At 45.8% G+C, this 12513-nt stretch overlaps 1 protein-coding gene across 2 annotated transcripts in view; it reads right to left on the reverse strand.

Moving 5' to 3' along the window:
- IGF2BP3 (insulin like growth factor 2 mRNA binding protein 3) overlaps nucleotides 1-12513 on the reverse strand; it is a 120196-nt gene that overhangs the window by 7969 nt on the left and 99714 nt on the right. For both annotated transcript variants that reach the window (XM_009908687.2, XM_054161184.1), the window contains exon 11: nucleotides 4348-4467. In XM_009908687.2, the coding sequence (XP_009906989.1) occupies nucleotides 4348-4467 (120 nt within the window). The remainder of the gene's footprint in view (nucleotides 1-4347; nucleotides 4468-12513) is intronic.

Genomic DNA, 12513 nt, shown 5'->3' on the forward strand with positions numbered 1-12513 from the left:
AACATGGCTGAGGGCTGTGAAAGAAACATTCACCCAATAACATTTCAGTGTCTGAAGGGACATCTTAAGGAGACCTCCATGTTAATGCTGTCTGCCTGCTCTTGGGAGAAGTTACATTCATAACACATTGCATTAAATAGCAGATTTCTTTTAACTTCTGAGAGAACTAGGTTTATATTTCTAACCAGAAAACAAGCAGTCTTCCATTTGCCAAGTCACAAGGCGACAAGTTCATACACCCAAAGCCTGCAACACTCATCCCAACTCCTTCAGAAACAGGGAGGACTACTCTGGGAATATTTACAACCAAGGAGATGCCAATAGTTCCTAACACATTCCAGCACTGTAGTACAGGATGGGTAGCAGACAGCCCAGAAATCTCTGTCTGGTTCTTTTGCTGAATAACTCAGTCTGCTGGAGCTCCACACCGAGCCTAAACTCATCAACAGGCATAGACACCTCTGAATGACAGGCTGGACACCGCAGCCTCATGCAGATCCCCACTGTATCTGCAATTTAGTCTTGCTTTGTGGCTAAGGAATTCCACTAAATCTACAAAGCTCAGCTTAAGCACAAAGATGATGTAAAACATTTTCAGCTGTAACAATCTACAGCACAACTCAAAACAAGTCCAGTGTCATACACAAAGTGTTACTCCACAAAGCATGATTATTCGTTTGGCAAGTTTAAAGTTACTCAGGCAGAACTCCCTCCAACTCACAGCTAAAAGCACAAACTCCTTGATGATTCATCACTTATTTTGGTCAAAAAATATGATGATATGATAAAGGGCAAGTGGGCCACACGAGGGAAGCTCACAAGTTTCGAGTGAGTTACTACTAAGTGTTGTATTCAATCTTTTCACACAGAAGCTGCTCCACATTCTTCTGTTAGATTACAAATGAAGCTGCATTTTTACTTCTGTTGATAAGCACACATTCAGCTTCCCAATTCAGCAGGCATACCCTGTACCTGTGCAGTTTTGTTAAGATTTAATCTTATTTCCACCAAAAATATCTTTATTTCTATTGAAGGGAAAAAAAACCCAAACACAAACAACTGACCAGAGCTTTCACTAACTTGGCTGAATTTCAGTTAATTCAGATACATTAAATGTGCTAAGGTAGAGGAGTGCCAGTCAGTAGAGGAAGCCTGAGGCCAGATACACAAGAAACTCAGAAAACTCTTTGTTGTGGACTGTCTTCCAAGGACCAACTTCAAGAACTAGTTTGGAGGGGATCTTGAAGTTCAATTTACTTTGTATTTCCCTCTCCACTTAGCAGTACCTTCCATATACCACATTAGAATAGAATAAACCAGGTTGGAAGAGACCTTCAAGATCATCGTGTCCAACCTATCATCCAACACCACCTAATCAACTAAACCTTGCAACCAAGCACCCTATCAAGTCTCCTCCTGAACACCTCCAGTGATGGTGACTCCACCACCTCCTCGGGCAGCCCATTCCAATGGGCAGTCACTCTCTCTATGTAAAACTTCCTCCTAACCTCCAGCCTAAACCTCCCCTGGTGCAGCCTGAGACTGTGTCCTCTTGTTCTGGTGCTGGTTGCCTGGTAGAAGAGACAAACCTCTGCCTGTCTACAACCTCCCTTCAGGTAGTTGTAGAGAGCAATAAGGTCACCCCTGAGTCTCCTCTTCTCCAGGCTAAGCAACCCCGGCTCCCTCAGCCTCTCCTCACAGGGCTGTGTTCCAAGCCCCTCACCAACTTCATTGCCCTTCTCTGGACACGCTCCAGCAAGTCAACATCCTTCCTACACTGGGGGGCCCAGAACTGGACACAGTACCCGAGGTGTGGCCTAGCCAGTGCAGTGTACAGGGACAGAATGACCTCCCTGTTCCTGCTGGCCATCCTGTTCCTGATGCAGGCCAGTATGGATATTGGATACAAAGTAAGGGACCAGAGGAAATAGATGTGATACATCAACCTCTACACAAGACAGATCTGATTAAAAAAAATAATAATTAAATCAACACTTAGTTTTCTTCTGTTCCTTCCCCCCCTCCAAAATATGATTATTAGTACCCTACTAATGTAAACCACCTGGGTACTATAACAACTATTTAATGTACTGCTCAGTAAAGGATGTTATCAGGCAGCTTGCCAGTTGGGTTGACAGGCCAGTAAATGGATCAGTGTTCAGTAAACCACACACGAGGCTCATTCATTGGAGTTCCCCAGTTATTTTGCTCTGTACACTGTCAAGCCAAGCCCAGCCTCACTGGCTACACCAAGCTCATCTCAAAGCCAACTCCTGCCCTTCTGCCCCTGACCTTAGGCAGATCTCTGTCATAGCACTCACTTGCCAGGCTAAATCTCCTCAGCAAAGAGAAAATTAAGACGACGTTTGCTTCATCTGTGCAGGGAAGCATCACTTAAACAGCATGTAACAAAGCTACACACTGTGCTTTCCCCACACTCTGCTTTCATTTAGGCTAAAACAATTTTTACAGCACAGAACAGCATAATTGGCTATTCTCAAGCATCTAGAGAAGATACTTGTGATTACGATGCCATTAGTAGCAGAAACCCAAAGCCTTCCTACACCTGTAATTGGTACTAACCCCTATAACACAGGCAAGGAGGATTTCACTAAAGTGACTAAAATTCAAACTCACGTTTCCTTTGGGTTGTCTCTGCAAAGCATCTTGTAGCTACACTGAGACAATCAACACATAAAAAAGCTGGATGTTAAAGCAAGGTGCTGAGGTGACGTGGCAGTTTTAGGTTGATGCCTAGGAAATTTTCCACAGATTGAGCAGGAAGTGGTGGAATGTGAATAGATTACCATTGGATGTAAAGGGAAAACAATGATAAGGTCTCAATAATCCCATTGGTCTGATAGCTAACAAAGTTAGCTGCAGAAACTTCTTTCTCAGTTTCTTCACTCTAGCAGATTCTAGCTGGTTGCTGCTTCTGGTGTGCTGACCTCGGCTGCTTTCTTCTTGTGGCTAAGTACAAAGAAGTTAGCAGGGAGGTCATTCTGCCCCTGTACACTGCACTGGTTAGGCTGCACCTTGAGTACTGTGTCCAGTTCTGGGCCCCTCAGTTTAGGAAGGAGGTTGACTTGCTGGAGCGTGTCCAGAAAAGGGCAACAAGGTTGGTGAGGGGCTTGGAACACAAGCCCTATGAGGAGAGACTGAGGGAGCTGGGGTTGCTTAGCCTGGAGGAGACTCAGGGGTGACCTTATTGCTCTCTACAACTACCTGAAGGGAGGTTGTAGTGAGGCAGAGGTTTGTCTCTTCTCCCAGGCAACCAGTACCAGAGCAAGAGGACACAGTCTCAGGCTGCGTCAGGGGAGGTTTAGGCTGGCGGTTAGGAGGAAGTTTTACACAGAGAGAGTGATTGCCCATTGGAATGGGCTGCCTGAGGAGGTGGTGGGGTCGCCATCGCTGGGGGTGTTCAGGGCGAGGCTTGACAGGATGCTTGGTTGCATGGTTTAGTTGACTGGGTAGTGTTGGATGATAGGTTGGACATGATGATCTTGAAGGTCTCTTCCAACCTGGTTTATTCTATTCTAACTAAATTTAAGTTACTCTCTGCTTTTCTCCTCTTCCTCTTTCCCTTGTCCAGGGGAGGGAGAGGGGGAAGCTATTGGTAACCCCCTGGTTTTGTGCAGGGGGGTTCTTGTGTTGTTTATAACTTGTTAATACGTGTAAATATTGTATATTTTGTACACATCCATTGCACCTCGCATTGATAGATTGTAGTTTTGCTTGTAAATACAGCTTCATTTGCTTCCAACTGGGCTGGGCTGGCAATTTTAGTTTGGGAGGTAGTTCTCTCAAATTAGTTGGAGGGTAGTTTCAACCCACCACAGGTAAGCATGATTTTCAAGACCTGTGAGCAGCCCCAGGAGCTTGGAGCACGTGGCTCATTTGAAAACATGAATGCTTCAGTGTGGAGCCATCTGAGCTCGGCAATGCAGACCAATCCACCTGGAACAGAGCAAGAGCTGCCACAGCAGCATGAGGCTTCACCTGTGCTGCTATTTTTAGCAAGGGAATTTACATCACCAATTTTCACTTTACCAAAAAAGCAAGAAGAAAGCCTTCAACCTCTGCACCGTTCAGCCTGTTTCTAAGAAACTGAGACCACCAAAGTAGTTCTCTTAGCAGCTTATATTTCACACCTTGGGAGACGTTTGAAAACACGCTTCTAATTATCTTGTCTTAAGGAAGATTAAAAGATGATTTATAAACAAATGTACCATTTATCACATCCCATTCTAAGCAGAGAGTGGGGGAGGAGGTTCACAACACCACGGCTTGTGCAAGCTTGCAGGAGGTGTCACGCAGAACAGACAGAGTTAGGCAGTGCAATAATACCTTAATGGATGCGCCCGCGAAACGAGAAAGTTGTTTGATGTGCTGTCCCTGCTTGCCAATAATAGCTCCAACTGCCAAGGCTGGGATGAACAGATGAACAGTCTCAGACTCGGGCTGTTGCTGCAGGGAAGAAGGAAATATGCAGTGAATGTTTTTGAACATTACAGATCAGACTGAGAGGGAAACGGGGACGGAACAAGCACACATGGAAATGAGGGGGAAATCTTACGATGCTCTGTGATGTCTGAATATTAAGGGTCTGGCTTTTCCTGGGAATCACAGAATTCACAGAACATGAAAGAACAGTTTGAGCTGAAGGAGGATTCTTTCATCTTTCGTAAAGCCCTTGCAACTTTAACACTTTGAGTTTTAGAAAACAATTGAGCTGTTGCTTCTTCGTGAGGCTTGCTTTCTTACCTGTCGCTGTCTGGCTGCTCTTCCACAGGCAAGCCTCTGCAGATGAAGCTGCTACAAGCAGATGGGCTACAGCCTAAGCAGGAAAACTCTTCCTAGTTTTCCAACTTATTTTTTTTTTCATTTTAGATTATGCTGAGAGCGGCACAAAAAACCCCTTCACAGTTACACATATATGCTACGATTTCCTTTGTTTGGGAGTAAGCTGGAATGATAGCCAGCTTGAAAACTGCCAGCAATTCCTCCTGTGTAACATTATGCAACAGTTGGAGCCCTGGCAGCAGGCCTCAAGCAGGCTAGTAAATTGCATGCCAGATCAGGCGTTCTTAAAAATGAGAGGCCCTAATGCTGCACCCATCGGATATTAGGCACCACTGCAACTTCCTATTGCTTTCAAGCAGAGGCCCCAGCTGGAGAGCACAACACAGCACTTGAGATCCTCTGTGGGCTGCACAGCAATGATCAAACCACAGGATTACATATGCCACAATGAGCCATAACTACTTCTCCAGCCTCACAAGAGCTTGTCTGGGACTAATGGAGCACTGCTGAGAACCCACTGTGCCACCATGCCATTAATTCATCCACTTACATCAGGGTTACTTCTCAAAAGCATTTCTCACAAGTCTTCTTTTGAACTAGGAGGTGTTTAAGACCCCTCTCCTTTTTAAAGCATTTCTTCTTCCATATTCTCAGAATTTTGCTCATTCTGAGCCAAAGCCAACAAGCCCTTTTCCTGCAGAGGTGTTTGCCATCCTCACCCTCTCTCGGTGCCTATCACACGGACCAGCCTGAGCAGCGGCGAGCAGAGCGCACGGGACCAACTGTCCCAGCCCAGCCTGAGCAGCGGCGAGCGGAGCGCACAGGACCAACTGTCCCAGCCCTGCCTGAGCAGCGGCGAGCGGAGCGCACAGGACCAACTGTCCCAGCCCAGCCTGAGCAGCGGCGAGCAGAGCACGTGGGACCAACTGTCCCAGCCCAGCCTGAGCAGCGGCGAGCGGAGCGCACAGGACCAACTGTCCCAGCCCAGCCTGAGCAGCGGCGAGCGGAGCGCACAGGACCAACTGTCCCAGCCCTGCCTGAGCAGCGGCGAGCGGAGCGCACAGGACCAACTGTCCCAGCCCTGCCTGAGCAGCGGCGAGCGGAGCGCACAGGACCAACTGTCCCAGCCCTGCCTGAGCAGCGGCGAGCAGAGCACGTGGGACCAACTGTCCAAGCCCGGCCTGAGCAGCGGCGAGCGGAGCGCATGGGACCAACTGTCCCAGCCCTGCCTGAGCAGCGGCGAGCAGAGCGCACAGGACCAACTGTCCCAGCCCTGCCTGAGCAGTGGCGAGCAGAGCACGTGGGACCAACTGTCCAAGCCCGGCCTGAGCAGCGGCGAGCGGAGCGCATGGGACCAACTGTCCCAGCCCTGCCTGAGCAGCGGCGAGCAGAGCACGTGGGACCAACTGTCCAAGCCCGGCCTGAGCAGCGGCGAGCGGAGCGCATGGGACCAACTGTCCCAGCCCAGCCTGAGCAGCGGCGAGTGGAGCACACAGGACCAACTGTCCGAGCCCGGCCTGAGCAGCGGCGAGCAGAGCACGTGGGACCAACTGTCCCAGCCCAGCCTGAGCAGCAGCGAGCAGAGCACGTGGGACCAACTGTCCCAGCCCTGCCTGAGCAGCGGCGAGCAGAGCACGTGGGACCAACTGTCCCAGCCCGGCCTGAGCAGCGGCGAGCAGAGCACGTGGGACCAACTGTCCCAGCCCGGCCTGAGCAGCGGCGAGCAGAGCACGTGGGACCAACTGTCCCAGCCCGGCCTGAGCAGCGGCGAGCAGAGCGTGTGGGACGAGCTGTGCTCATTTCACTTGCCTGTTTAGGGATGCAGACCCACACATGGAAGCTCACAGAAGCAGCTTTTTCTGGGATATTTTCAGAGGGAGGGGGGAAAAATATATATATACTATATCCAACACAATGCAAATGGCAGCTGCTAATCCTAGGCTGGAGGTTAGGAGGAAGTTTTACACAGAGAGAGTGATTGCCCATTGGAATGGGCTGCCTGAGGAGGTGGTGGGGTCGCCGTGGCTGGGGGTGTTCAGGGCGAGGCTTGACAGGATGCTTGGTTGCATGGTTTAGTTGATTGAGTGGTGTTGGATGATGGGTTGGACATAATGACCTTGAAGGTCTCTTCCAACCTGGTTTATTCTATTCTATTCTAACAACAAAAAGATAAACTGTCTCTGGTTCTTTTCAAGTTTCAGCAACTTCTTTCAAGGGGAAGCAAAGTCCCAGTGCATTGACCATAAACAAATCAGAGCAAAATGCTTGTTTCCAAGTTTTACCACTCTTATATTTAGTAAACACAAGTCAAGTGTAGCCTCAGGAGAAACAAATTCCAGGCACAGCTCCATGTACCAGGTGAAAAAAACCAAACACAACACAACCCCAAACCCACAACAACAACACACCCAAAATAGGATATTAAGAATAGAAACACATTCTGCCAGTCACTTCAGGTGAATGCTACAGTCAAACAGTTTGCCCTGTGTTTTCACAGCTACAAGGCATCAGGAAGTACATTCACTTTTCAGTTTGTGCTCCCCGGACGCTGGTTGCAGCCCTCCACACCCAGCCTCCCCACTGCCCTGTGTGCTTTGTGACCAGCAGGACCGCAGATTCAGCTGATTTTTAAGATGAGCAGTGGGCCCTCTGACCAGAATAACTAGAGAGCCACACAAGTGGCACTCCTGGGATAAGGGAGTAAGTGGCATCAGTGAGGTCAGGGCATGAGAAGAGGTGGAAACACCCCTTTTAATCTGCCTGCAGATCAGTTTAAAGTGATCTCAAAACTACGCCCTAAAACTACATATTTGTACTTCAAGATACCAGTCACCTCATTATATATCTAAAACTGTTTTCCAGAAGATTACTCATTTTCTCCTCCTGTTATTACAAACATCCTGTGTGTACTCATAGTAAGTCCTTTCACATGTTCATTGTGAATCCAGCAAGATTTCCAGTAAGTTGGAAAGGCCACTGTAGGTGCTTGGTTGAGCTCAGCATTGAGAGAACTGTTTCTAAGTGGGTACAAACTCATGAGGCATTTCTGTGTTCTCTGGTTTTGTTGCAAGGACCCATACTAACTGTAGTGAGCACAGAGGAACCTCCCTCTCCAATCCAGATGCAGACATCTTAGCCCTCCCTTGCTCATTCGTCTCCTTGACCCCTACCTTCAGCTGCCCATATGTGCTCCAGCTCCTGCAAGAGTCCAACACCAAAGTTTTCCTTCCTGCATGCAACTCCAGCTACTCTCTTCCAGCTGAGCTTTCAAGTCATGCACAAAACCTTCCAGCTAATTCATACAACACTGCCACAAATCAAACCTGTAACTTGACTCTGTTTTCAAGGGTTTGTATATTTTCTACCTAAACCCACCTCCAGACATTTCTCTGCCATAGTAATGAGTCAAACTTCATTACTTTTGTTTGCAGAAATTTCCCGCCTTCCCTCTGTTGCCCATCTGCCTGCAGCACAGTTTTTTCCCTCTTCTTCCCAAAGCCTGATTTCAAGCCACTTTCTTGGCTAGATTCAATTTACCACTGAAATTCCTTTCTGCTGCCTCACCCTTAAACATGGGCAGCAAAGTCAAAGACAGACAGAAGACATACCCTGTCCAGTTATACAGTTGGCTCCCTGGAACACACTTCCCCCAATCCCTCCTCAGAATTTTGACTTCTTGATACATTTAAACTTCCTTTTTCTTAGAGGACTCTCACCATTTTTGAGAGGGAGGTTCTTCAATGTTAAACTTCAGGTATCACTGTTACACCAAAACTGTTTATTAAGGAACAGCGGAGAGTCTGTCAATACTGAACCACAGAAACTCATTGGCACATAGTATGTGACCAAGCTCACTTGCAGTGTAACATTATGCAGGATTTAGAAAGATTATGTCCATTTCCTTAGCCACACTGATTTTTAACCACTCAAACCCCCCTCCTGTTTAATTTGTTTTAAATCATGAGCATCAAAACCGTCTCTTTCTTTTTCCTTCTGGCAAAAGTCAAGTCTAGCTGAGGCTTTTAAATGAGTATCATAACATCAAGCTCAATCTATTATCTGTCCACCTCCTTACCCACAATAATTTTTAAATCCCTTTGTATTTACTGGAAGACTACCCTGCAAACCAAACACATCAAAACATAATGCAATGACTATACCACCCATCAATCTTACAGATGCTTCTGTGGATCTTCGGATGGAAGAAAATCAACCATAACTTAATCTTCCCCATGCCACATCACATAAGTCATAGAGCTTTCCAGGAACTTCTAGCATGAGTAATATCAGAAATAGATTCCTAGATCTTAAACATATGTTAGAAGCACTAAATTTAGGGAACTGTTTTCCCACTACGTGGAATCTGAGCCTCAATGTTCACTCCCCTAACAAGGCCAAGTTTGCTTAAACATCTAAAATTAAAGAGCTAAAATATAGATGTGTGTATACATATATAGCTTGGAGAATATCTGTTGGTAACGACTCCAGAGAACATCTTTCAGTTCATCTTTAACTTCATTTTAAGAACCTTAATGATGTAGCCACAGATTTCATTATTTCACAATCCAACTGTTAAGTAGTGTGCATTTGTAACTGAAGTTGTGAAGCTTAAGTCGTGGAATTAGTCATCAGCTCATTTTTGACAGAAGTCTCTTGTACATGGAGAACTCTGTACATACATAGAATACATACATAGAATAAACCAGGTTGGAAGAGACCCTCAAGATCATCGCGTCCAACCCATCGACCAATCCAACACCACCCAAACAACTAACCCACGGCACCAAGCAATTCTCTCATCTTCCCCGTTCACTTTATTTCTCCCCCCCCATGTAAGATATTCATTTATTCAAGACCAGCCCAGGCCTGGGAACCTACAGAAACGTTGCAGTGGGAAGGGGGGTGGTAAAGTATCTTCAAATAGTAACTTAGGTTTTTCCAAGCTGTATGGTCCTTACATCCACCCTAATTTGTAAGCAACCCTCTCGGTTTTCTGCGATGAGCAGACCACGACTTCTGCTCTTGCAATAGTTGTGGGATTGGCCCAGGGCCAGTCAGCCCTAATTCTGGGCAGGTCTGAACAGTATAAAGCAAGCTACACACTCTTCTGAGTGGTGGGCCAGCAAGCCTGCATGTGCTTGAGGAATAGTTCTTTGGGGAGAGAAGTTTCTGTCTCTCATAGTTGGAGCACACAGACAACACCCAGATGTTCATTCAGATGGAGAACTTAGTTTTTTTAGAACTAAAAATCAGCATTTAAAAGAGTTTTCATTAATTAAATGTGCTGGATAAAGACAATAATGAATTTTCATCCAACTCCAGCACATTTAACTAATGAAAACTCTTTTAAATGCTGATTTTGTTCATTAATTGGATTCCAATTTCCATCCAGATGTAGCCTGGTGAAAATCAGAAGTTAAGTCAATCAAGCAAATAAGAGAAGCATCAATTCATCAATTTTTAACAAGAACTGTAAAAAAAGAATATGTATCAACCACAGGAAATGGTAAGCTGCATGCTTAAAGAGAAAGATGCAGTCACTGTGTTAGCAAAAGGCAGTCCTGGTTGTACAAGACTACACTGAAGTTTCCAGGAAGGTAACTAAAGCACAGATGTGACACTTGGTAAGTCAACTTCAATCAGGTTTCCTGCTTGCTCATGTAAATCATGATTGAAAGCAGTGATCGAACACGGGGATGTAAATTAATCTGCCCCACTGGATGAAGCTAAGCGACAACTTCTGCACACCAGTAACTAACTCAAAGGTTTTAGTCTAGTCCAACTCTATTTTCCTGGAGCAGCTTGGATACACTTATTTCCATACCTCCTGCAAGTCCCTGAACACCAGCCATCTGTCCCTAGCCTAGTGGCCTATACCAACTATTCCTATTTTTTTGGGGGGTGGAGGGGGTTGGTAGGGGGTGCTTGTGAAAAACAGGTCTCAAATTCCCCTGCACCTCCATGCAGGATTTAACCTAATCTGTTCCTAAATCCTGTAATCCCTGGCTGCTGCCACATCACACCTGGCTTGCCCTGCAGCCTTACAGAAGATTTTCCCAGGGTAATCACTTCTTCACTGCCACATTATACTTTACCTGGCACACTGGTTCAGCACAGGAGCCATTTCTTCTTCCACATCAGCTGGGGTGAGGCTCCCCCCCCTCTTTGGGATATTGCCCCAAGCCCTTCTCAGCACAAGAGCTACTGCTTCACACCAAAGCCAGAAGCCAAGGACTCCCAGACAAGAAAATCTGCTGTTCACTCTTCTCTCTACAGCTCTTGCTTGTAGAATTAGAAAGATCTATGGAGCCCAACGGGCTGCCTTTAAGCCTTCCGCATCAGTCCTACAAACTGCTTTAAACCAGACAAGGAGGAGAGCTTCTCCCTTACATCAGGAGGAAAAAACATCTTCATTTCACATTTGCATAACAGCCAAAGCATGGCCAGGGAAGGACAAAAACTCAGAAAAATCAAGCTGTGATTCTTCAGACAGTAGTAAAACAGTAGGTCCCACACCACCAGAGGTGGGGGAGTGGACATTGTGTCTGGGGAACAACATTAGTGAAAAACCACCACACCAAACAAACCACAACAAAACCAACCACCAATTAAGAATAGATAAATAAATAAATGCTTTGCCTTCTTAGTTCTTCCTCAAGATGAAGCCACCTCTCTTGCTTTCAGCTGATGCTGCTACTAGATCAGTCCATGACTGTCTCAGCCAGTATGAGTGTGCAGACCTACCCATCTCAGAGCTGGTGAGAGGACATATTTGTTATTTATGTCCCTCCTATTGACTTGATCATTAATCTTCATCATCTTCTGCAAGCATGAACAGTGCAAATTTTACTGTTTAACTGCTGCAAGCCTGCCAACAGCACAATTCTTTTTTTCCCTAGTCATGTTTTTTGAGTGTCTCCATAGATCCCTTGCTCCTTCAAATATATGTGGATGGTAAATCCATAGTAACATTTGGGATAAGGCTGCAAATATTTAAAGATATTGTGCCCACTGAAGTAAATCAGGCTCTGTGGCAGACATCAATGGGGACAGAATCAGATCTCTGCTGCTTTCTAAGTCCATGATGCATCTCCAGTACATGTTTTAATTTATTCTAAGTGTGTTGTAAATTAATTCCCTTGGGATCAGACACTCCTTTTAAGTCACAAAGTCACGTTAGCCATTCCTAGCCAGCAACCATTTTTTTTCCCAGCTGTGAGGGAAATACTTTTAAAGTATTTTAAAACTGCATGGAGAACTCAGCCAATGTTTGACTCTCATCTAGTCTAGCAGGTTATGGATGTTTTATTCTTCTTACAGTAAAGAAATGCACTTTGTAAATTAAAACAAAACAAAAAACAAACCCACCAAAAAAACACCCCCAAATACAACACACCAACAAGTGATTGCATGAAAACTTTCTTCCCCTTCCTGACTGCTAGGATCACCATTACTAGGGCAAGGCAGAGCTACAAATGACTGACTCGGCCTTCAGAATGCCCTAAGCTTTGTCAGGAAGTGAGGTATTCTTTTATTCAAACCCTCTACTGGGCCCAAAGACAAAATTTAAACCATGTTTTTTGCAATGGGAATAATTGTCCTGGCCTACAGCTGTAATAAATGCTTTTATTTAGTAATAACAGACTGCAGCAGAAAGAAACCAACATGAAGCCAAGTGTCTTTAAAGGATTCATTGCATTAATAAAAACA

The sequence above is a fragment of the Dryobates pubescens genome, chromosome 4, assembly GCF_014839835.1.
Source record: "Dryobates pubescens isolate bDryPub1 chromosome 4, bDryPub1.pri, whole genome shotgun sequence".
Taxonomy (NCBI): domain Eukaryota; kingdom Metazoa; phylum Chordata; class Aves; order Piciformes; family Picidae; genus Dryobates; species Dryobates pubescens.